General features: G+C 48.9%; 1 protein-coding gene across 2 annotated transcripts; it reads right to left on the reverse strand.

The window, feature by feature from the left end:
• On the reverse strand, positions 1–22,263 carry LOC130610051 (exocyst complex component 1-like). Of its 2 annotated transcripts, none has more exons than XM_057429607.1 (17): positions 22,088–22,263; positions 20,650–20,777; positions 17,166–17,325; positions 16,228–16,421; positions 12,849–13,076; positions 11,317–11,449; positions 10,569–10,678; positions 9,876–10,025; positions 9,489–9,582; positions 5,629–5,741; positions 5,332–5,433; positions 4,829–4,899; positions 4,057–4,297; positions 3,144–3,327; positions 2,208–2,407; positions 272–466; positions 1–158 (listed from the first exon to the last, which is right to left on the reverse strand). In XM_057429607.1, the coding sequence occupies exons 1-17, from the start codon at positions 22,209–22,211 to the stop codon at positions 3–5; spliced, it is 2,583 nt and encodes an 860-aa protein (XP_057285590.1). In that variant the 5' UTR covers positions 22,212–22,263; the 3' UTR covers positions 1–2. The 2 variants fall into 2 exon arrangements, with proteins under 2 accessions (XP_057285590.1, XP_057285589.1); XM_057429606.1 differs by having other exon boundaries at positions 5,332–5,436.
• Positions 22,264–23,098: the final 835 nt, after the last annotated feature.

Here is a 23,098-nt window from a genome sequence, read left to right on the forward strand (position 1 = left end):
CTCTACATGCTGGACAGAGTGATGGAGCTGAAGTAGCTCAGCAAGTCCTCCACGGTGAAGTCCATGGCAATCCCTGACCCTGAGTAACAGCGCTGGATGAGTTCCTCAAACTCTTGGTACTGATGTATGAGCTCCTGCTCCATAGCGTGCCACACCACCTAGGAAAAACCAGACCATCAGCTCCCTTCATCACCCTGTGACAGCTATAAATGCGTTGGGGTCATCAACCCCCAAACATCACAGCATCACACATAGACCACACTCCAGTTACCGGCAAAAGGTTTTCCTCAGGGGAGAGATCCTTGTGGATTTTCCTGTAGAGGGTCTCAAGGGCTCTTTTCACTTCCTTGCCAGGGTATTTGTCAATGACCTTCCTCAGTTCCTGCTTGCTGTAGGCCAGTTGGAAGCTGACCTCTTCTTCCTTCACCCCTTGAGCCACACGGGCTTTCACCCCTTCAAAGAAGTTCTGGAAAGATAAGGAGACACTCAGTGGTGAGCTGCCCTAAGGTGGACTCCTGCATCGGGGCTGAAATCCGTTTCAGTTCCCTTCCCATGTCTAATTAAGTGGAAATGAGGCATTGGAGGTTGTTTGCCCTCCAGGAAAGCAGGGCATAGGGAACTTCACCAGTTCTCTTCCCTCCCTGCTCAGCAAGCAGCATCTCTAAGGGTTGCAGCACCATGGAGCAATGGGACTGCTGGGAAAATCACTTGTGTTCCTTTGTGCTTCACAGAGCTTTGCTCACTACAAAGCGCTTGGGGCCAGACGTGGGGCTGGGGAATTCCAGAGTCTGCTGAAGTCTAAAGCAAAACTCAGTTTCTCTTTGTTCCGCCAGGATATTGTGTGAAAGCAGGACAGGCTGTCCTGCAGCGAGGAGCACATCACACCCCAGGGATGGCTGCTGCTTGAGAGCTCAAGGCTATGCCAATCCCTAGGGATACAGACCTCAGCTAGCTTTCAGGAGAGTGCCAGGAGCAGTGCAGCTCCGGGGAAACTCAATGCTGACAAACATCTTCCTGCGTGAGCTTTTCAGGCACAGACTCTGTCAGGCTGGAAGGGGCCACAGGAGGTCTCTAGCGCAACCTCCTGCTCAAAGCAGCTTCAACACTGGATTCGAACGTGGATACCTGAGGGCACTTCTCAAGGTAGGTTTTAAAAACCTTTGAGGATAGAGACTGTGCATCCTCTCTGGGCAGGCTGTTTCAGTGCTCTGTTATCCTTCCAGTCATTCCTGCCTTCTATCTATCTGGAACCTTCCTTCTTATGTTTTCTGATGGTTGTCTCGTTCTGCTGGGCACCTCAGTAAGCTTCTAGTTTGGCTTGGAAGGAACCTTAAAACTCATCCAGTTCCAGCCCCCTACTGCAGGCAGGGACACCTTCTGCTAGAGCAGGTTGTTCCAAGCCCCTGTGTCCAACCTGGCCTTGAACACTGCCAGGGATGGGGCAGCCACAGCTTCTCTGGGCACCCTGTGCGAGCTTGGAAGGCTGTGCTTGTATTGTACTTGTATACAATCCAAGTATCCTTGTATGTTGCTTGCTTTCCTTTGTTGTGAGCAATGAAATGCTACTTTCCCTCGCAGAGGAAGAATTTGAAGCCATTAGCATAGCAGGGCTGCAGGTAGCATGAGACACAGAGCTGATCTTCCAGTCGAACCTACAAGATGTTTGACAGCAAAGCCTTGGAAACAAATTGAAAGTAACAGGCCCTATAAATAATTCAAGCTGATCTCAGTCTCTGAGACATCTTGTGCTGGTGAGAAGAGAGAAGGAGCGGAGCAAGGAGGGGTCTTGGGAGTACCCATCATCCCTAGGAAGAAGGGGATGTCTGTTTGAGTTAGCAAAGCCAGATGCTCTGAGCTCCGCTAACAAAGCAGCCTCTTGGGAAGTGTGAAACTGTATTAGACTGATTAGCCCAGGCAGCTGTGCGAGAGGAAACTACCAGATGCAGGCACGCAACTGGGAGTGGGGCCTGAGCAAGTCCTTATGCTGCTGCTGGGATGCAGGACTGGTACCAGCACCTGATGCTGCTGAGCCCTGTTCTTGCTGGGGCTGTGATGGAAACCCAGCACTAAGTGGTCAGAGGAGGTGTGGGAGCATCGGGCAAGTTATAATGAGCTAACATAATCCCAGAGTGGATCTGGGGAAGGGTGATCTGGGCACCAGTTACTTTGGGAAGTGCCCTTTGAGACCCATTTTACCCTGTACTCACACTGAGCTTCTCCAGTGGCTGGCCCAGGTATGTGATGACATACTTCTTCATGTGCTCGCTATATCTTTGTTTGGCTTCTATCTTCTTGTCCTCCAGGCAGTTGATCATCTTTTGGCACAGGAAGCAATGAATGTGGTGGAAATTTTCCATCATCACCATATCTGTGTTCACCTTCAGGTTTGCTGAGGACAGGCTATTGACTTAAAAGAAAGGAATAAATCTCAATCTCCCCTCTATCAATTTAAAGCCATTCCCCCTTGTGCCATCACTGCTTGCTCTTATAGAAAGCCCCTCTCCAGCTTTCTTGTCAGATCCCTTTAGGTACTGGAAGCTGCTCTAAGGTCTCCTGGAGCAGCTGCCTGCCTTGCTCTCCCAACCCTTCTCTTCCTACCAATACACCTAGGGGTTTTGAGGGAAGCTGTTCTTTGTCTGCTTCTGCTGCTCCCAAGACCTCTGAGCTTGTAAGAAGAGCAGTGTGTTCTGTAGGGAGGAGCTTCTCCATAGTGGGAAAGGAGAGGCTGACATTAGTTTCAAAGTTAAGCCATGCTTCAGCCCTGTCACAGCTGGGACCATCCTTGTGCATCAGATGCCATGCAACTGGCATGCCACACTGAAGGTGTCTGCTGCTCCCAAGTGAAGGCAGTTTCAGCTCCATGCAGTCCCCAGGAGGCTGGCAGCCTGCACATACCCTGCTCAGCTGATGCTGGTAGCTCCTGAAGCTGCAGCTATACATTAGATCTTAGGCAGAAGCTCTTCCCTGTGAGGGTGCTGAGGCGCTGGCACAGGGTGCCCAGAGAAGCTGTGGCTGCCCCATCCCTGGCAGTGTTCAAGGCCAGGTTGGAGCAACCTGCCCTAGTGGAAGGTGTCCCTGCCCGTGGCAGGGGTTGGAGCTGGATGAGCTTTAAGGTCCCTTTCAGGCCAAACCAGTGTACTCACTGCTGCTGAAGACACTGCTGGCCAGCCTGAGGTGTGCTTTGTCCAGCTCCCCTCTCCGCTGAGCTGTCCTGAACACCTCCTCTGAGAAGCTCACAAACTCCTCGAAGCGGCTCACGGAGGGCAGGATCCCACCTTTCAGCTTGCTGGGCATCCTTGTCTCCTCAATCTCTTTGCACAAGGTCCCCTGGAAACAGCACACAAGACATGGCACTGTCAGATCTAGTGTGGCCCCAGCCTCATTTCAGAGGCACAGGCTGGACTTTCTCAATTTACAGTATTCCCTATGGGGAGACACATGAGCCTCTTTGAGGCTGGATGTGAAGCTGTGCTCGCTGCTCTCCTGGACCTGGTGTACCTGATCTCCCAGGCTGTGTAGGTCTTTGCTCAGACACAGTGCTGCAATCTCCCCATCCAGATGCCCACAGCTCCTAGGGCAGAGGTTTTCATCACTGCCCCTTCTCGCACTTCTCAGGCTGGTTTATGAGCAGATTTGCTGCTCCAGGTCTTGGCACAGGCACAGTTGATGTCAACATGTGGCTTCCCTTGACCTCAGTGGGCTTGGGGCCAGGTTCCTTGGCCAGTTCTGATGGAGAGCTTGTCTCCAGCCATCTGGCATGCTGCCCTCACTCTCACAGCCTCCTGGCCCTCTATATGAGGGAAACCCTTTGGTTTGAGCGCCCTTGTAAGATGAGATGCAGACAGTCCTTAGGTTTGTCCCACCTCACTCGGACACAGTCTGTGATGCTATGGGGCTCTAGTCCTCCCAAACCCAAAAGAGCAAGATCCCTGCCTCGCATATGGTTTATGTGTTATGTTATGTGCATTTCTTTCAGTCATGTTAGAAGTTTGGAAGATTCTGGAGGAGGTCAAACATCACCCTGATCTACTTTGGTTTACTCCTATTGATACTCACAATGCACTTGTTGAAGCTGTTCTTGGCCAGCAGCAGCATATTGCCCAGGATGGTGTTGAGGAAGGATGAGGGGAGAGCTGAGGAAGAGTCCCACATCTCAAAGATGGAGTCATTCAAGGTAACCAGGACTTGCAAGCAGCCAAATGGGTGAATCTTATTGCAGATATCTAGAAACCCCCTCAGCTCTGGTTCCAGGCAACAGAAGATCTCACTCAGCAGCCGGGTTGTAGCTTCTTCCAGTCTGGAAAACAAAAGGTAAGCAATTAAATGGAGAGGGCACTGGCCCTGTGGCCAGCTGCAGAGGCAAGGGCAAAGCTAAAGGAAGAATCAGAAGCCTTCTGTGTCACAGAGGAGGCTATTGATGCTTGGGTCATCAACTCTTCACTGTCCCTGCTTGCAGGAGGACACTGAGATGTCCCTGTTCTGCCAGCCAAATGAAAAAATCCAGTGTTTTTATGCTGCTATTTTTATAAGGTTTCTATTCCATAGTATATTTTCACTTTATGACCTTGCTAATAAGGAAATAAAACTGATCATGATTTCCATGAAACACAAGCCTCACTTTCTGATCCCCCTGCAGCAGAGCTGCTGCAGAGAGGCAAGACGAGCAGGCTCTACTCAGCCTTTCTGTGTACCCAGGTATGATGCTGGCCCAGGGTCCAAATCTGAGGCCACTTAGCAGACATCAGGATGGTCAAGAAGGAAATATCCCTCCATCAGTTCCTCTGGCTGTCCCTGCAGGACACTCCAGACTATCTCATCACCCACGTACTGGCTCCGGGGCTTGGTGCATGGAGGGTCTTCAGGAGATGCCGTGCTCTTTTCTCCCTTAGTGGCAGATGTCTGGAAAAAGGAATGGAATGGGAATCATGATTTGTCGGCCCTCCCTCAGAGAGGAAAGCTGGAGATCTGGGTTTCAGTTTTGCTGTCTCATATTGGACTCCTGTGTTTGATAATAGAGGTCCTGTGATTTTGCTGGAGCTGTCAGTCATGTTCAACTGGGACTAGAGATGCCCTCAGGGTGCACCAAGGGAGGTTTAGATTGGATACCATGAAAAACTTGTCCTCCGAAAGAGTTATCAAGCATTGGAACAGGTTTTTCTGACCCAAATGATTCTATGATCAGGAGCTTTAAGCTTCTCCACTACTGACACCACAAGAGGACAAGAGCTCAGGTATCTGATAGAGGTAGGCAGCCACCCCCTCTGCCTGCTGTGACAAGCTCAGGGAAGGACTGGCTAATGCGACTGGAGAGGACACAATCCTCACACTTACCTCCAGGTCTGTAGCATCATGGCTTAGCTGGAAGAATTTCTCGATGAACTGCTGCTCTGTGGTGCAAAGGGGTTGTAGCTCTCTCAGTACCTGCTCCAGTATCTGCTTAGAAACCATTGAGCATGTTAGAAAACCCTTGGAGAGCACACTGAGGACCCTGGAGTAGATATCTATGTCCGTCTGATGTGACATCTAAGCCAGATCAACAGAGCATCTCTGCTACTGCTCCAGGTACACAGCACTGGAGGGAGGACTAGGTTACAGCACTGAACCCTTTAGAAAACCTCAGTTCCTTACCAGGATGATGTTTCCTTTGTCCGATGTGTGTTCCTGGCCCTCTCTGCTCCCAGGGAGACTCCATCGGAACTGCTGCCTGCTTCCCATCGGCTTCTCTAAGCTTTCCTGAAGACCTGCATATCGGTAGGTGGTGAGATATCTCCATCCCTTTTGCCCTTTCCATCTCCTTTGATCATTTTAACAGATCTAAATGTCTCTTTTATGTTTGATCTTATGCGTGAATTGGCCTTTACCTGTTGGAATCAAATATAGGGGGGAAGAAGGTTTTGCTCTTGGTTTTTTATCTCCCTTCACATCTGTTTCTCTCTTTTTTCATCAGTTCTTTTTCTTTCACTGTCTATGATGCTTAGCCCTTTGCTTAGTCCTAACTCTGGAGGACTGGGGAGTTAAAAGTCTTAGATGATAAGAGCATAAATCAGCAGCAATGCCTGCAAGAGCTTCAGGAAAAATGTTTGTTGGTTAGTTTTGATGGTAAATTGCTCTGCAATAATATCCAGGCAGGGAAGAGGGCTGGCTTTTCTCAAGAAATAGCCTTTTAAACTGAGAAACACTCACCTGGAAATGAGTGCACTTCTCAAACATTACCAGGTTTTTTCCATAGTGTTTTCACTGGCTGCTTGGCTGAAGTGGAAAAGCTGACAGATTTCTTTGAAATGTGCATTAAAAAATACTATTACACTCACTGAAAGAAATCAGTGGGGAAACATCCAGATTATTTTCTAATTCATTCTAAAAACTGGCATCATTCCCCTTACAGAGGTCCAGGGTGAGTCAGGCCAGCACTCCATTCCTCATAACATCCAAAATACCCTTATGTGAGCCACTACTGCCTTTCCAAAGGGTTTTACCTTTGGCAAGGATTTGTTAGATGCCCTACATGCTGAATGAGATGAGGGATGACAGAAAGCCCTGCTTGCGACCTCAGCCTTGTTAAAACCACAGAGAAAACTAATGAGCTGCTTCATCATCTCTTTCCCACCTTTCTGCACTGGGTGATGATAATTTCACATCCTGGGAAGTGGCAAAAACCAGGAAATAGGAAAGAATTCCATGAGCCTATAAATGTTAGTGTGGAAAAGAGAATGGGAAAATGAGGAGAAAAGACTTAATTATTGGCTCATGATTAATTAAACATAGCCTGGGGTTTGCCTTTGAAACTCCTCGTACTGAAGGTAATAAATCATCAGGTGATGTATTTAGAAGCAATGGACATAAATAATCCTTTATGAGGGCAGGGAATCAACCCTCGGAACTCACTGCCAAGGTAATCGGGAGAAAAAAGAGGCAGGGAGAGCGAGCCTGGGATATTTCAAAGCAGGGATGAGGGATGTTATCAGGCGAGTGGCCTCGCAGCCTGGGCTGTCATCCACGCAGCCGCTCACCCCAACGAGCCGCAGAGCAGCTCAAACATGGGGAAAGACCTTGGATGAGGCTCCCGCAGAACTTCATCAAAGCCAAACCTGCACAAACAGCCTGAGAACTGCCCGTTCTGCAGGAAGATATTCCAGCTGGAATCTCTGAAGGTCCCCAGGAGCTGGGGGTGACCAGGATCGCATCAGTGCCCATTGCTGCACAGCTCCTTCTGCAAAAGGACATGTGCCTGCATTGCCAGGGTGCTGCTGACCCTGCAGTAGGTCCTTGAGCCACAAAGAAGTCGGCTTCCAAAGGGAGGTGATGTAGAAGGAGATGGGATGCTCTCCCTTCTGCTTTGTACTCGGAGTCCCAGAGGTGGGCAGGCAAACATCATCTGGTATCATCACAAGCCTTGGGGAAGGTGCCTTGGGGCTGAGCATCCCCAACCAAGCCTGGAGTTTCCTACCTGTCCCAGAGCTCACCCCAGGGAGCAAAGCAAAGTGCCAGCACATCCCAGCACCTGCAAAGCTAATCTCACCTCATCCCATGGCCATGGGAAAAAACCCAGCAAGAGGCAGACACCTCTGGGTGATTTATGGCAGCGCAGCAGCAGGCGTGTAGCCATCAAGGTGTCCTCCTACTGCTGCAATGGATTTCACGGACAATGGATTCTGTCCTGGGATTTTAATTACTCCCATTTCACAAGGCTCACATAGGCATTAAAGATAGACAAAGCACTGGAAGGAAACCACTGGTTTAACAGTTACAAAAGGGGATCAGGCAAACCTGGCTGCAGCAAGTGCCCTACCCCATCTTTCTCTTTATTCAATAAGCCTGTTTTCATCAAGGGCCTCTTTAAGAGCATTTCGCTCCCCTTGCAATGCCTCCCATTTTAACAGCTTTCTGAGCAGACCCAGCTGTCCTGAGGAGACAAACTTGTGTGAGACAAACATTTCCTATCGCCCAGCAGAATTCAAGTCCCTTGCTGGGAGCCCATCAGTCACTTTGCAAATAGGAACCAGCGCCTCTTTATCCTACCCGTAATCTTTGTTATTTCCTTCTGTTTAAATAGAAGCAATCACCCTTCTTCAGGAAATGCTGCTTGATCACATTATCTTATAAACCACATATCGGTGCTTGCTTCCCCACTGCTAATTCCCCAGGCTTGCTGCCAGTGTGTTCATTACCTCTTATCTGGAGCTCCAAGTTTTAAGTAAGAAAGAGCATGTTTTCCCAGGAAAAGCTGTGTCCAGGAGTGGAGAGAGGGGGATGTGAGAGGAGCGTTATCTTTTAACTATTTCTTTTACCCAATGTATCTGGTGAGGCAAACCTCTCTGCTGCACTGAATGCAAGAGCTGTGTGGTGAGGGAGGAGAGGACAGCAAAACACCCACATGTTCACCCTGCCCTTTATGACCAACTCTGAAACTGTGGTAGAGGGCCCTGGAAAGCTACAGAAGTGGAAATTGCTTGCAATGGTCTGATCCTGCATCCTGGTGAGATTCCAGATAGCTCTCTCCAGATGCTCATGGCTGGGACTCTCTAACCACCCTTTGTATCCCACCAGAATGGCATGGTCTTCACCCCAGAAGACAAAGGATGGGTGAATATCAAGGCAGTGTGTTAGCTGGATGAGGGATGTACAATCATTGCTGCAAATGCAGGAAGGCAGAACCATTCCCCAGGATCCTTCAGCCATCAGCTTCCTTCCCTAGGCTTCAATCTCTGGCTCCAGGGTCTAGACACCAGTGATGAAGTAGGTGCAGAACTGGAAGAAGTCAGGAGAGTGCTATGATAGACTAAACACACTGTGCAAACTGGTTTTTGACATTCAAGTAGTTCCAAGCTGGCATGGAACTTTCCATTACAGTGCTTTGTTTTGCTGAAGGAAAATATGACTTCTGCAATAAAAAACTTCCAGAGGAGATAGATCAGTTTCTCTTTTTATCTTCAGAAACACCTGACTGGAATATTTTAGGTCAGATGCAGTGATTTCAGTTGAAATGATCACCTTGGGACAACACAGACCCACAGTCGGCTCACTGTGAAATCATTCTGCTCTCACAAATACCACTATGAATACACGCATGTCTCCAGGGACAGACCTGGTGCCATCTCTTTACAGGGAAACAGCGTATGAGGAGTCTGTGACCAGCTCTGCTTGCATGAAACGTGGACCAGGCATTAGCCAAGCAGTCCCATGTACCCATTTTTCACAGCTATCGCATCATTTCCGAATCTTACAAAGGGAAGGTGGATAAAAGCTACAGCTTGGAGAAGCAGTGAAACAAAACTGGGTAACCCACAGAGCCAGTGCTCTCACAAATACTGCCTGGTGTAAAGCAAAGTGAGCTTCGTCATACGCTGCCAATTGTAGAGCTAGTCCATGGAGGAAGAAGTAAATTCATAGCACAAAACCTGGGGAGAAACCTGCAATAGGGGATGATTCCCTACTTGCAAACAAATCACTGCTCAGCAGTGTAAGGGTTGTATTTACAAATCACTCACTTCCTTTTCTTCTTCCTAACAAGAAGGTTTTGGCTTGTTCAAAAAAGGCTTTGATTTCCCGGTCATAGAGTCTGCTGAGGTTCTGGGCATAGACCTGGGAAGGAGAGAAATGACCAAATGAAAGCAAAATGACCAAATTTCAGCATTTCAGACCTTTCCTTCCAACACAACATCTCCCACCGAGTCCCAGACTGCTTTCTGTCAAGAACAGAGAGGTCCAACCTCATGTGCACAAGTTGGCCTGACACTCTCCTAGAAGGGCCAGCTGCTGGAAGCTTGTGGGTTGTCTGGGTTAGGTGAAACCAAGATTTCATCATTAATTACCCACTTTGACTAATCTGTTCCCTGTGGATGATATGAAATATTTGTTCAGGATTCCAGCCATACCTTGGGGAGATCACAGAACAGAACTGGGTTTGCGTTCCTCAGCCAGGCCATGAGCGGGATGTAGGGCACCAGTTCCTCATGGTGGAGTGCATGGCTTGGTGCAGATGGCTTGTCTATGGGCTGAGCGAGAGCAGGGACCTGAGCATTGCCCTGAAGCAACAGAAACAGCAGTAGGAGTGAAACAGAGCATAGCCTTGAAAAGCTCTGTAATGTATTTGCTTTATAATCACCCTGAATTTAGAGTTCCGAATATGTTTGAGAAGCAAATTCAAAGGGTGAAGCAGAGCATCTGTGGTCACTTTGAGCTCCATATTTAGTCCCATATTCTGGGAACAATTCTGCACTCAGAGGAATGCCCAGGGTCTGGCAGTGCTGAGACTTGGCACCCACAGACTCAGAGTCATGTAGGTGAGACAGGAGCTCAGCAGGTTCAAAGCAGGTCCTGGTGGAGCAGCTTGCTCAGGGATGTGTCCAGTCAAGGTCTGAGAATCCCTGTGGCTGGAGATCCCAGAGCTCCCTGACATCACATCCCTTTCCAGTGTCAGTGCTTGAAAATATGTGAAACAACCTCTTTGGGGAGGCTCCTGGAGTCCCATCTCCGGGATGTTTCATCCCCTACACCACTGGTGCTATTCCACCACAACATTCAACTGTCCCAGAATTATGAGCTGCCATGTGAGGAGTGAAGCTCACCTGGAGCTCGAAGATGTTTGTAATGTGACTGATGAAAGAGCTCTCAAAGTTCTGCTTGAGTGTTTCAAACATGATCAGCTGCTCAGCCACAGACTGCAGCTTCCGATAACCTTAAGGGGAAAAAGAAGAGAGCATCACGGTATTGAGCAGCATCGCTCAGCACCCTGGCAAATAAGACAGGTCTTCAAGGAGGAAGTTCTGGGATAAATACTACTGCCCAAAAGCGAACAGAGGAGAAAAGATTTGCTGTTGTGGCCAAGCAAAGCATCCATCAGTTCAACCATGGGCAAGGCCAAACATCCAATCTCTTCTCAATACATGGGGTTTAATGCCTGGATGAAGTCCCTGTACACAGCAGGTCTCCAACACCACTCACAGTGGATGCTACTACAATGAACGATTGTTTTTTTCCATGCTCAAGGCATAGGGTGCCCAGCAAAGCTGTGGCTGCTCCATCCCTGGCAGTGCTCAAGGCCAGGTTGGATGGGGAATTTAGAGAAATTGTAGAGATCTTGCCATAAGTTTGCCTCAGCTCTAGCATATACTGGACCAGCCAGTGCCTGTCTAGAGGGAGGTGCCTGCAGTGCCTGGATGCATTTGAACTAATTCCTGGCTACATCCCCTCCAGCTCAGGAGAGGGCCCCTGCAGAGGCTGGACAGCAGGGAATGGTGCTACGTGTGCAGTACAGGTTGTGGATGAGCCAGTGGCTCTGCTGTCTGCAGACAGGAATCTCAGCTCTCTACTCACCAGGATGGATCTGGGTGTTCATGCAGAGAGATAAAGCCTCTGCTGCAGCAATGCAGGCTTTCACCCTGCTGGGGCTGGAAAGGTCTGCCTGGCTCAGAGCATCGCAGTGCTCCCTGCTGAGGTTGAGGTGGGTCTGAAAATAAAGCCAGAAGAGAACAGGTACAAGGACAGTCAGCTTCTTATCCCATCCAGAAGGTGCTGGCTTGGAATAGCCGAGTGATGCCAGGCTGCATGTGTCCATCAAATCACCGTGCTGCTCTGTCCCCACCAAAAGCAAAGGTCTGCACAGTAACAACTGCAGCGGTGGCCATGGAAGCCCTGGCAAACATCGGCTTGAGTTTCCAAACTCTGGGACCTCTGGGATCCTACTGCCAACAAAGTGGAGGGGAGGAGAAAGCAAAAGCGACGGATACTGCAGCTTGAGCTGCTCAGGAAAGAAAAGGTCAATGGCACCGAGGTCACTGTCAGCAGTGGAAGTGAGGATTAGCTGGGCTATTACAGCACGCTTCTTGCATTTATGGCATGTTATATTTGCAAATAATCTGCTTTCCCACATTCCCAGAGCTCATCAAGAGTCTTTCCACCGGCTGCGCTGTCCCCTGCGCCAGTGTCTCTGGCTAAGAGCTGCAGAGCAAGGCTTCTCTGGATGCTGAGACAGGCTGATGTGCACAAAGTCCACAGCTGATGGCAGACGTTGGCCTAACAGTGAAGCTACCTTCAAGGATGGAGGGAAAGAGGAGAGAAAAGGAATGGGGAAAATCCTATTAAGTGGGAAGGGAAGGAACAAGGTCTGTGGACAAACGTCCCCAAATGGTTCTCCCATGGCAGATGTACAGTTTTCGTCAGGATCCACCCAGCATTCCCAAGGGTGAGCTTGCATACTCAGGCTCTAACTGCTGGTTAAGTGTTTGTCCATTTGTGGGTAATGATTATTGGCTATTGCATTGACTACTGATCATCTGCTAATGAGAGCTGGTTTTCTGTAGGACAAAGATAGAAACTGAAAGCTACGAAGTGAGGGGAGGAGGAAAGCCCTCAGTGACCATTGTTTCCCACAGAAAACCCCACAATCCAGACATGCCTGGAGTTCCAAGGCTGGGAGCATCTCAATGCTTTGGGTGCAAGGCAGCTGCTGCAGCAGCCTCTCAGGAAGAAGATCCCAAAGCTGACAGTGAAAGGTGGGCTGCAGCATCACAAGCGGAAGGTTGCAGAGCTGCATCTGGAAGCTCTTTGTCATTGCATCATTTGAGGCTAATCTTGCCCAGGAAAAGGACTTTCAGAGACCCTTCTTACAGCCCTGGACCACAGTGAGGGTACTGCACATCATGTCTGCTGCTGGTCTACCTGCAGTCCATCCCAGCTGCGTGGCCATCCTTACGTTATCAAGACAACAAAGTCCCTCATTTCTAGGCCAGAGAAGCTCAGCAGCCTTTGCAGACAGAGAATAGTTTTCAGAGTGTTTGAGGCTCGCTGGGAGCTTTTCCCAATGGATTCAACAGGCTGAAGGTTTATGTCTTTGCAAACCCACCTACCGTGAGGAAGAGGATCTCATCTATCAGCCTTGTCTTGTTGGAAACGATGCGATGTAGCAATGAGTTTTCCTGATGGATGTGGTCCATCTGCTGTTTCACACTTCCCAGTAACTCATCGTAGATCTGCAAGGTCTCCTCCACTCTGGCCACCTCTGCCAGTGCCTCATCAATGTTGCTCATCAGCTGTGTCACCTGCTTCTCAGAAGAGATAATGGCTCTAAGGTTTGCCTGTGAAATGGAGAAACAGAGGCCTTCAGCACTGTAGCAGGGACTGGGCACCACCACTGAGAGGCAAATAGCCTGATGTTCACCCTCCCAAATCAAAGCAGAGATCCTCTCATTACAAAGTGCAAGATGCTGCTATAGTTGCATCAAGTGCCCTGCATCACTGCAACGTCAATGTCTTTGCACTTGACTAAACTCTACATCAGCAAGCATCTGCAGGTTCCAAGTGCTGTGGCATGACAAAACCCTTCCCTGAGCAAGGTGAACACTCAGGGGGCTTTCATCTGCCCCAGCAATGAGGTTACTGTGGAGTTGCTGTGTAAATCAGTCTTTGCAGGTTGGGAGAGGGTACCAAGCCCTGCTGGCTTCTGCACCACTAGGAAAGCCCTAGGTGGGCAGTACATGGAGTCTCCAAACCTCAATCCCCACAGCTGGTGAAGTCCCCTGAGGACCTGGGTATCCATCCCACAATACTTGTAAGGAAACATGCCGGCTTTGAGGCACTGGCCATTCCTGCCTGGCCCTAACACTTTGATGCAGACCATGGCCATGCCAAGCGCCTGTCACAGCATGTTTAGCATGGCTCCCGGCATCGCCACTGCTGCCAGGGTGTTACTCAGCTGAGCTGCTCTGGCAGGGGATTAATAAACAGTGAAATCATGCATGAGACACACACATAGATGTCTCTAATACAGGAACTGAAGGCACAATTTGCCTAGGGAGGTCTCAGGCATTTGCTTTGACGGGTGGTGGGGATAGATCAGCGTGTTAATGGCTGCTGACAAGCTGCACTAGAGATTAACTGCTTCCAAATGTTAATTGTATGGTTTTCAAGGCCTGTGAACCACGCCAGGCATCAAAGAACACAATCAATAGACACGGGCCTGGGAGGCTTCCAGACTGCCATTTTTGTCTCCATTAGTAAAGCTATTAAAGAAGTTTGTCTTTTCTGATATTTCAATTATCTGATGCCTTTTTCTTTGAATGAAGAGCAACAGCAGAAGCGTCTGCACCCCCCAGTACAGCCCATGCTCAGCTCGTTGGTGGGACATGGACAGAGGAAGAGAAGCAAAGCCTTGTCAACTCAACTGTGGCTTGGACTGAGCCTGTGCTCAGAATTAGGAGTGTGCTGAAAGCACAGTAGATGCTGGACACCTACAACCCCCATGTGAAGGATTTTCTCTTCCTCAAGATCTACCAACATAGCTGTTGGGATAAAGATGAGCTGCAGCTCCAGCTCTGAAGGTGGAGGATAAGATGCTGGAGCAGTGCTAAGGTGCTTGTGAAATGCACAAGAGTCACTCTGCAGCACGTATCTGGACCAGGTAGGCTCGGTGTCACTGCAGAGCATCAGTTCCACTATCCTGTGACAAACACAGTGCACTCCTAGGAACGTGTGGGAGAAAGGACTGCGGGGAGTGGCTTCAGACGCAGGCAGATTCACAAAGCACCTGGCAAGGTTAAAGGAATTGTGTAGAAAAGCCTGATGTCACAGCAAACACAGCAAAGCATCTCTGTTGAAGCATAGAGATGAAACCACAACACTGCAAAGCGATGTAGCTTTCACAGGGAGCCCAGTGATGCCAGAGCAGGCGGAAGTTCACTTGCCAGCAGGCTCAGGGGTCAGATTTGAAGCAGGGTTTGCTAGCACACACAGGTACTCATCTCTGAAAGCACCAGCGCTGCTAAGTGTGCTCCAGCCGGCCGACAGAGGCCGGTGAGAGGGAGCTGGGAGGGAGCAAACCGCCCCGCTCCCGGACTGCTGCTTTCCAGCTGCACGCCAGGGACCTGGCCCCAGCTCCATGTTTTATTAACTGTTCCTAAGTCACAGCCATGAGCCTGTCGCTGCTGCACCCTCAGATTGTCTTGTTAGGGCTGAACAGACCCTTGGGGGGTGCCTGGAGCAAAGCATCACCGATGGCGCTGGGAGGGCACTCCAGAGAACCACCGCATGGGAAAGGGTAATAAGTGCCCTGCTGCCAGCAGCACAGAGCTGCCAGGCGCTGCCTGGGTGCCGGGATCCTGCAGGGATGCAGGAATACCAATGTGGAAATCAGAGCTCGCGGCCTCCCAGGCGCTGGGGCTGTGCTCTCCCTCCCTCTGAAATGGATAAGCGCTTCCTTGCTGCCAGTGCAGTGTTTGCCATCCCCAGAAGGGATGGGTTAACAGAGGGTGATTAGTGTTGGAGGAGGAGGACAAGGTGTCATCACTGGGATGTGTGGAAAACCATGTGAATATATGCACACACTACTCTAACCTGCTGGTATTAATAACACTTAATATCATAGATTAAACCTTAGAAATAGAAACATCTCATTAATTAATCTGTATTAGCAATAAGTGACATTTATTCATTAGAGGGCATTAAAATAATGTATTCGGCAGTGCCTTTCATCTCAAATAACTTAATAGAGATTCATTAGTTGCTCTCATTGAGTATTTTACAGCTGGGAACAGTTGCAAAGTGTCTGTATGACTTGCCAGGAGCAAGCAGGAGCAGACCTCAGGAGTCTGGTTCTCCAGATTAACTACTAGGATTCCAAGTGTAGCAACTAATATATAAATACAGATTGGGAACACAGCAAATACTGGAGGTAAAGGAGGTTGGATTTGGGGGGTTTTGGGTTCTTCTATGGTTTAGGATATTCCCTTTGGCTTCCTTTTACCCCTTTGTTCTTCAGTTACCTGCCCATAAAATCCTAATAGCAGATATATTAGCTTAAGATAAATGCTCAAAGCAGCTACCTCATTATCTTGCTCCAGCACTCAAAGAATCAGCTTATCCTCTGCAGAAATGCAATAAAATATAGAAACTCTAATAAGGTAAATTGAGCTCTCCAGCCTGAAAATGATGTGTGCCTTCTCTGCTACGGTTTAGCTTTCACTTTTTATCCTTTTCCAGCTCTGTTTCATTTCCCCCTCTTTTCTTTCTCTCTAATTGCTGCTTTTCCTTCTGTAGGGATCGCTGCTGACCCTTTCCTTCCTTTCCAGACACCCCTATCTGTCAGACCACCCTGTCTGCTCTTCATCACCGCCCCCACTTTTTACATGCACTTTCATCCTCTCCTTCCCTACTCAGCAGCCTTTATCCTTCCTATCCAGATGAGGTTAAGGCTTTTTGGTTGAGTCACAGCCCTTGGTCCTCCCCCCTTACCTCATCCAGCACATGGAGGTCATTGCTCAGCTGCTCTGCAAAGGCCACAGAGTTGTTCACAAGGGGCTCATACTCCTCCATCAGCTTCAACACATCAGCAGCTTCCTTCGGTGTCATCTCCTGGTACATGTCGAGCTCCTCTTGGCTCTCAGCCTCTGCAGGGTCCTTCCGGGCTTTTGGGGGTCTTCGTCTCCCTGCAGGGGCAGGAGGAGATGGGGAGATGGCCAAAGCTTTCTATCTATGTCATTTTATTAGCCTTGCTAATATTAGCTCCATAGAGTCCAAGTGACACGAATCCAGTGGTCTCAGTTTGCTGTCAGTTTGAGTAAGATTATGTCATGAAGCAAAGAAAGATGTGTGTGGGATAGAGGATCAGCTTTGTAAGAGGGACAAAATGGACATCTGAAATGTAATCTGAGCTCTGACTGTGTTTTTACTTGTTCACCTCTCTAGGACTCTGCATTGAGGCATGTTGATGTGTTCCTTATACAAAGCTGAGACAAATTTCAGAGATGAACAGGCTTCTTCTGATCAAATACACTGACAGTCATGTGTTGTAGAGTAAAATACATTTTTACATCCATTTCTATCCCTATTTCTTGTCTGGGGAATGTCACCAGGCAGGCAGCCAGTCTCCCCCAGCCTGACATTACCAACACTTTACTGCTCACCTTCCCCATTCCAGACAGCAGATACCATCTCTGGAGATAAGATAAATTGTCCATCTATTTGTCTTCCCAACCTAGCACTGGCAAGGGATGGATAAATCAGGTGGCTGTGCCTCCAGATACACAAAACATAGATCCTTGGGCTTCCCTCTCACTGGTACCCACCTCAGCCTCCCCCATCATCCCCATTCACGTTAAATGTATTCACCTCCCATATATGATAGTGATGATGCAAAAAACCCCAAACCCTGTGACAAGGAAACTAATTACCTTCTGCTGCACGGGGGGGGACATTCACAAAGGTGATAGAGCCACCCAGGTATTGGTGGCTCAGCATCCACAAGCATCTGATAAAGGTTTTCTTCTCATCTATGCTGCTGGTGGTCCACTTGTAAACCTTATCCAAGTGCAGATCAAAATCCAGGCTTGCCTAGATGTCAACAGTTCATTGCCACAACAATTAGACACCACTGAGCAGCTGGGTAGGATTAGAGAGGTGTGCTCATGGCACTGAGCAAATAATCATAGGCATGATAAAAGCACTCAGTATAAGGATGCCCAGCAATTCTGACCCTGGACATGGACACCCACAATGGGTCAGACCAGTGATCAACCGGCCCCAGTGTCCTAATCCAGCACACTGAGTTCTTTTCAGGTTATACAGCTCCCTCACCTTTTACTGCAGCTTGTGGGGATGAACACTGATGAATCTTGACAGTGGCCAGTGGCAGATGCATGGGAGAAAAGGATTCAAAGGGCAAGTTCAGAGTTACATTGCCTTCAGGATTCCCTGCCAGCTCCAGCAGCCCATGACCTGGCAGCTCGATGAGCCAGGGGTTGTATCTACAGCCCTGTGTTTAATACCCCTTGAAGGACCTCCTGTCCCTGATTTCCTCTAATGGCTTTTTGAACTTATTCATAGTGTTGGCTTCTACAGCATCCTGTGGCAATAAGCTCTGCAGTATAACAGTGTGCTGAACGAGAAAGCTCCAATCAACTGGAGTTAAGCATTTGGGGTAAGTGCAGCATACATCCTGCCTTCCTCTGCTGACATTCCCCTCTGCAACCCTCCTCCACCCTTAACCTCAAACCTCTCTTTACTCAAGACACCCAGAAAATCCCATAAACAGCCTGCCACAAGCTCAGTCCTGAAACCTTCACTTTCATCCTCCTGCAATGCTTCACATTACATCTCCCAGCAGCCCCATTTCCCAGCAGGGAAAGGTCACCTGAGCTAACGGGAGCATGAGCTGGAATAAAAGCATCTTTTGAATTCCTCATGTTGTTTTCATCTCTATAAATGTCAATATTCCTGCACCTACCTATGCCCAAAAGATGGAGTCTCATGGAGGGGGGAACCAGTCACAGGAGACTTTGGTTTTGCCACTATATGTGGTACATAGGTGGAGGTAATAAGGGAGGTTGCTGAATGAGGAACATCCCACAGAGAGAAACTCCTCCCTGCACCATCTCAGCAACTCTGCAGCACATCCTCATCTAGTCTCTTGGAGAACTTTAAAGTCACACTTATAATTATCGATACTAATCATCATAACAGACGTAGCATTGATGAGGATGGACACAGTCCTATGAACTTTAAAGGTTGTTTTCCAATCACCCTGAGGCAATCCATCACACCCCGCATTGCTGTGCAGGCTCAGTAGCAGCCCCTGCAATGCCACAGAGCAGTGATGTCTGGGGAGGAATTTATGTGCTCGCGGTTTATAGCACGTCTGAGGAGGAACTATTAAGGCAGGGAGGCATCTGTTAATCGCTTCATAAATATTAATACTGGTTTGGTCAAGGGAGCTGAGGCTTTAAGCACTGCTGGGCTTGCAGTGTCAGTACTTTGCTGGTGCCAGGGAACCAAAGGCTTCCCAGTGCACCAGAGCAGACCTGATGACCAAGCCCTTGCTGTGTGCACTGAATATTGGCTCACTAGATGGGGTTTGGCTGTAGTCAATGCTATCTGCTAAGCAACAGAGGAGAGCTCTTGGTTTGATTGCCATGGACCTGCCAAGCCAACAGGGAGGGATTGTGCTGACTGGGTTGCACCGGGGAGCTTGCCTTGTGTAAGGTGTCCATGGTGGGACCCTGAGGGATGTCAACAGCCTGCTGCTTCAGCCTCTCCTCTGCCTGGGGGCCTTGTGCAGCAGCTCCAGCTGGTGAGTAGACCCCATTTCCATACAGTGGTTTGAAAGGGACCTTAAAGCTCACAGAGTTCCAACCCCTGCCATGGGCAGGGACACCTTCCACTAGAGCAGGTCGCTCCAAGCCCCTGTGTCCAACCTGGCCTTGAACACTGCCAGGGATGGGGCAGCCACAGCTTCTCTGGGCACCCTGTGCCAGCGCCTCAGCACCCTCACAGGGAAGAGCTTCTGCCTAAGATCTTTTAGGAATATCTTTAAGTATATTTTAGGAATGGTATGGACGATCCTGGCTGCCTGCTTTCAAGAAAGACAAATTCAGAGTGGAAGAGGCAAGGGAGAGGGCTCCAGGCCTGATGAAGGGAAAAGAGAAATGAATACAGAAGAGGAGCCTGGAGGTCAGTCTGCTTATCCTGCCAGAAGGAAGCTTAATAGGGGAGGTTGCTGCAGTCTAAAAATGTGTCTGCAAAAGAGAGGAGCTGCCTAACCTACAGGACAGCCATGGCACAGGTGCAAACAGGGATGATGCGGGCAGGATTGCAGGCTGGGAGTCATTAAAAGCCTTTAGGCATTGGGACAACCAAGTTCTCCATTTGCATCCCTGGAAGGGGGGTTCAAAAGTACACCAGACAGAGTGTGACCAGTTTATGGGATGGCAAATGGGGGGAAAGGACTGCAAATCCTGGAGGTATCTTCTAATCCTGACTCCAGAGGAGCCAAAGCCGCTTATAAGACTTGGTGTAGCCCAGCTTATCTGCTAGAAGAAAGGCCAGGCAGAATGAAAGCTTGTCCTTCTTTGTGTACAGGACGATGTAAGACAACAAGATATCAGTTCAGCTCTACCCATAGTGTGAAGATGCCCTGCACACCTGCAGTTGCGATTTTGCTTCCAGAAAGGCTGTGCAGATGTACTTTATTTGTCCTGGATGAAGAAGTGAAAAGCTGTTCTTTTCCTCATTTATTTCTATGCTTGTGCAAACCCAGGCAGTTCGCCAGAGTCCCCGGAACATTCTCATTAGTAACAAAACTAATTATACCAACTTTAAGGATGCTCTGCCAGCCCCAGCGGCAGCAAGAGAGTGTCTTGTCCATGCTTTCTTTCCCCAAAAAAACCTTTGTGTCACCCTAAAAGCACAGCCTCACCCTAACTCCAGCCCCCCTATAATCCTCCTTTCAGTAGATGTCTCCATTTAAGCTGTAAATACCCCATGCAAATGTCTGTCAAGAAGCTTTGTCAACAGGGATCGACAGATGGGCCTGAATGTGCTCTGCAAATGCTGGAGACCTGACAAGAGCAGTGCTTTGCAGCCCGTCTCTCCAGCCTCTGAGGGCTGCTGCACAGAGCTCCAGGAGGTGCTCTGCCTGAGGAATACTGGGAGTTTGCCCACCACTGTTGATGGAAGCTGTGTCCAGGCAGTGGTCACCCACCCACTGCTCACCCTGGTCAGGTATTTGGCCAGTGTGCTGTTTCCTAGCTTAGAGAGGGATGGTGCAGGAGGAAGGCAGCCCTCAGCATCCTAGGCAGAGGCATCTTATCTTCATAACCGTATCTCTCCCACCCCCAAGATCAGTTCAGCCCTTTGCCACAGAAGGAAAATCGATCCTACCTCATCCAGAGTCTTGCCATCTACCAGCTTCAGCTCTGCTAAAGGCCACCTGTAGGCTTCCTTGTACTGCTCTCCTCGGTCTACCTTGACCTTCACCAGAAACAGCTGCACTGGGCTGCAGGTGCTCACTGAAGATGAGGGACAGGAGAAAAACAACAGAAACAACCCACAGTATTATTGTTAGCCCAGTACACAACAGCTCAGTGTGAGCAGGCAGGTACAGAGGGACACGCGGGCACTGAATTTGCATTGTGGCTGTATGGAAAGATACTGCAGGTTTCCTACTGACTTGTCTCTTCACTGAGTATTTACCTATGGGAAGTGCTCTCCAGGATTTAACCCAGAGCACTTTGAAATCTATGGATGGATTCCCAGTAATTTCAATGAGTTTTAAACCATTGTGCTCTGTACAAGGCACAAGAAATACTTCAGCAAGATCCAAATGTGAAGGGAAGAGGTCACCCTTGTGCAATAAGATACATGAGTTGCATACTGTATTGCTGGCCCAAAGTGGTCCAAAACAACCCCACTGTGATACCTACACAGACATACCCCATCAAAAATCAGTTCCAGTTCCAATTCGCTTACAGTCACCTCTTGGTTAATCTGGAGGTGCTCACTGTACATCATTCTGGCTATTATATCATTGCCCATATGAGCTAGATACCTCCAGAAAGCTGACACAGACTGTTCCAGGGGTAACTCTTGTGTTTTAGATGCTATTTATAGGCTACATCATCCCTTGGGGATATTTCTCCTGCCCTCCACTGATGACTAAGGAAGCTGAAGTGCATCATTTAGGTCAAACATGATGGGTAAGGCTGTAGAAATGAATCCTACAGTAGGTGACTGCACTGTCTAGAAGGTCATCGGCAGGAAAGCCTCTGTCCCTGTAAGTTTGTCCAAAAAAATCCATGCTAACTGCTTCTCAGGAGTGACGGAGCAGCTGGAAAAGCATAGACCAAAGGAGATGGAAAATTCCCCAAACAACTTGCACTTTGGATCCTAATCAAATAAGATCCTGAAGTGTCTGAGTACCATTAAAACTCTCATCAAAGCTACAGAGACAGAATGAGGCTGTAATGCTGTGTCATGTTAGAATGGTTTGCTGCTGACCTCTAATGACAGATTCGATGTAAATGGTGAAAATTAATGACCTGACATTGATGGAGGCCTCAGCTCTCTCCAGTCAGCTAAAGACCATCCAACATTCAAGAGGGAATTTGTGCTTTTGTTGCCAGTTCTTGACATACTACAGTGCCATGCTCCTCTCTTTGGATAAAGATTTCCTTCATTTAAAGTACAGCATTCCAGTAGTGTCCTACCTCTTCTCCCAGATGAGGAAAAGAGCCATCAGAGACCAAGCCAGACAAGAGCTGCAAGAAACCTTCCTGAGTTTGCAACTAAACCCGCTGTGCAGTCCCCCTGGGGTTCTCACCCACAACACACAGAATGGACATCTTCTTCCTCTTCTCTGTCTTCCAGACACGAGCAGTTTCCAGCAGCCTCTCTTTCTGTGGGTGGAACACACCTTGTTCCCGATAGCTCCAAAGAGAAGCCATGGTGGGACCTGAACGCAAGTGGTACCCACGTGTGCCTCCTGCTGATGCTCGTGGTCACCTCCTGTGAAACACAGACAGGCTGGAGAGGGGATCTGCAGGCAGTGGCACATCACTAAAATCAATCACCCCCACAGGGGTTTATCTCTGTTGTCTTGCAGACACTATGAGGGCTAAGTAACTGCTCTAGATTAGAGGTCAGAAGGGTCTGAATTCCTGCCCAGTAAGGCCGCAATCAACCACACAGGTTTCACATGCTTGCAGACTCATTACCAAATCACTATTAAGAGCAAACAGCTAAACTCCCAAAGAGACCCTCTATCTCCTGCTCTTTTTAGCTTCCCTGGCTCCAAGCTAATCAGCTAATTAACCTGAGAAGGGAATAACACAGAGGAAAAGGGAAACCCAAGTGTGGTCTCAGTTTCTGGGGCTGAGCCCTTCCTGCAGCTTGCCATGCTCATGGTCCCTGGCTATATGTGTGTCCCACGGAAATGCGTGTGCCCTCACAGCCAAGTTCTGCAGCCAGTGCAAGCTTTTGGTTTCATAGCTAAGAGGATGAGCTAAGAGGAAATGAACCCAAACTTCTTCTCCCCCTCGTTCGGCTTATGTAGCTGGACATGCTTCTCTACAGCTTGAGAACGGTTGTGATGTGCAGGACTAAGTCACCAAAGGAAACATCAGCATCCAGCTTTAATCCTTTCCTATTTTGTGAGAGTACCATGACCTCCACTTCACAGAAGAGGAAAGAAAGCAACCTAATGAAGAGGATCTCTCCTTGCTGCCTCCTTACAGGCAATGCTCAAAGCATTTTGGGGTCTCAGTCCTGTCCCTGAGTCCAGCCCACACAGAGCAAGGGAGATCGCGAGTGCAGCCTTTTGATAGCTCAACAA

The sequence above is a fragment of the Pezoporus wallicus genome, unplaced genomic scaffold, assembly GCF_028554395.1.
Source record: "Pezoporus wallicus isolate ANWC-B61680 ecotype Strahan unplaced genomic scaffold, APGP_CSIRO_Pwel_v1 contig_14159, whole genome shotgun sequence".
NCBI lineage: Eukaryota > Metazoa > Chordata > Aves > Psittaciformes > Psittacidae > Pezoporus > Pezoporus wallicus.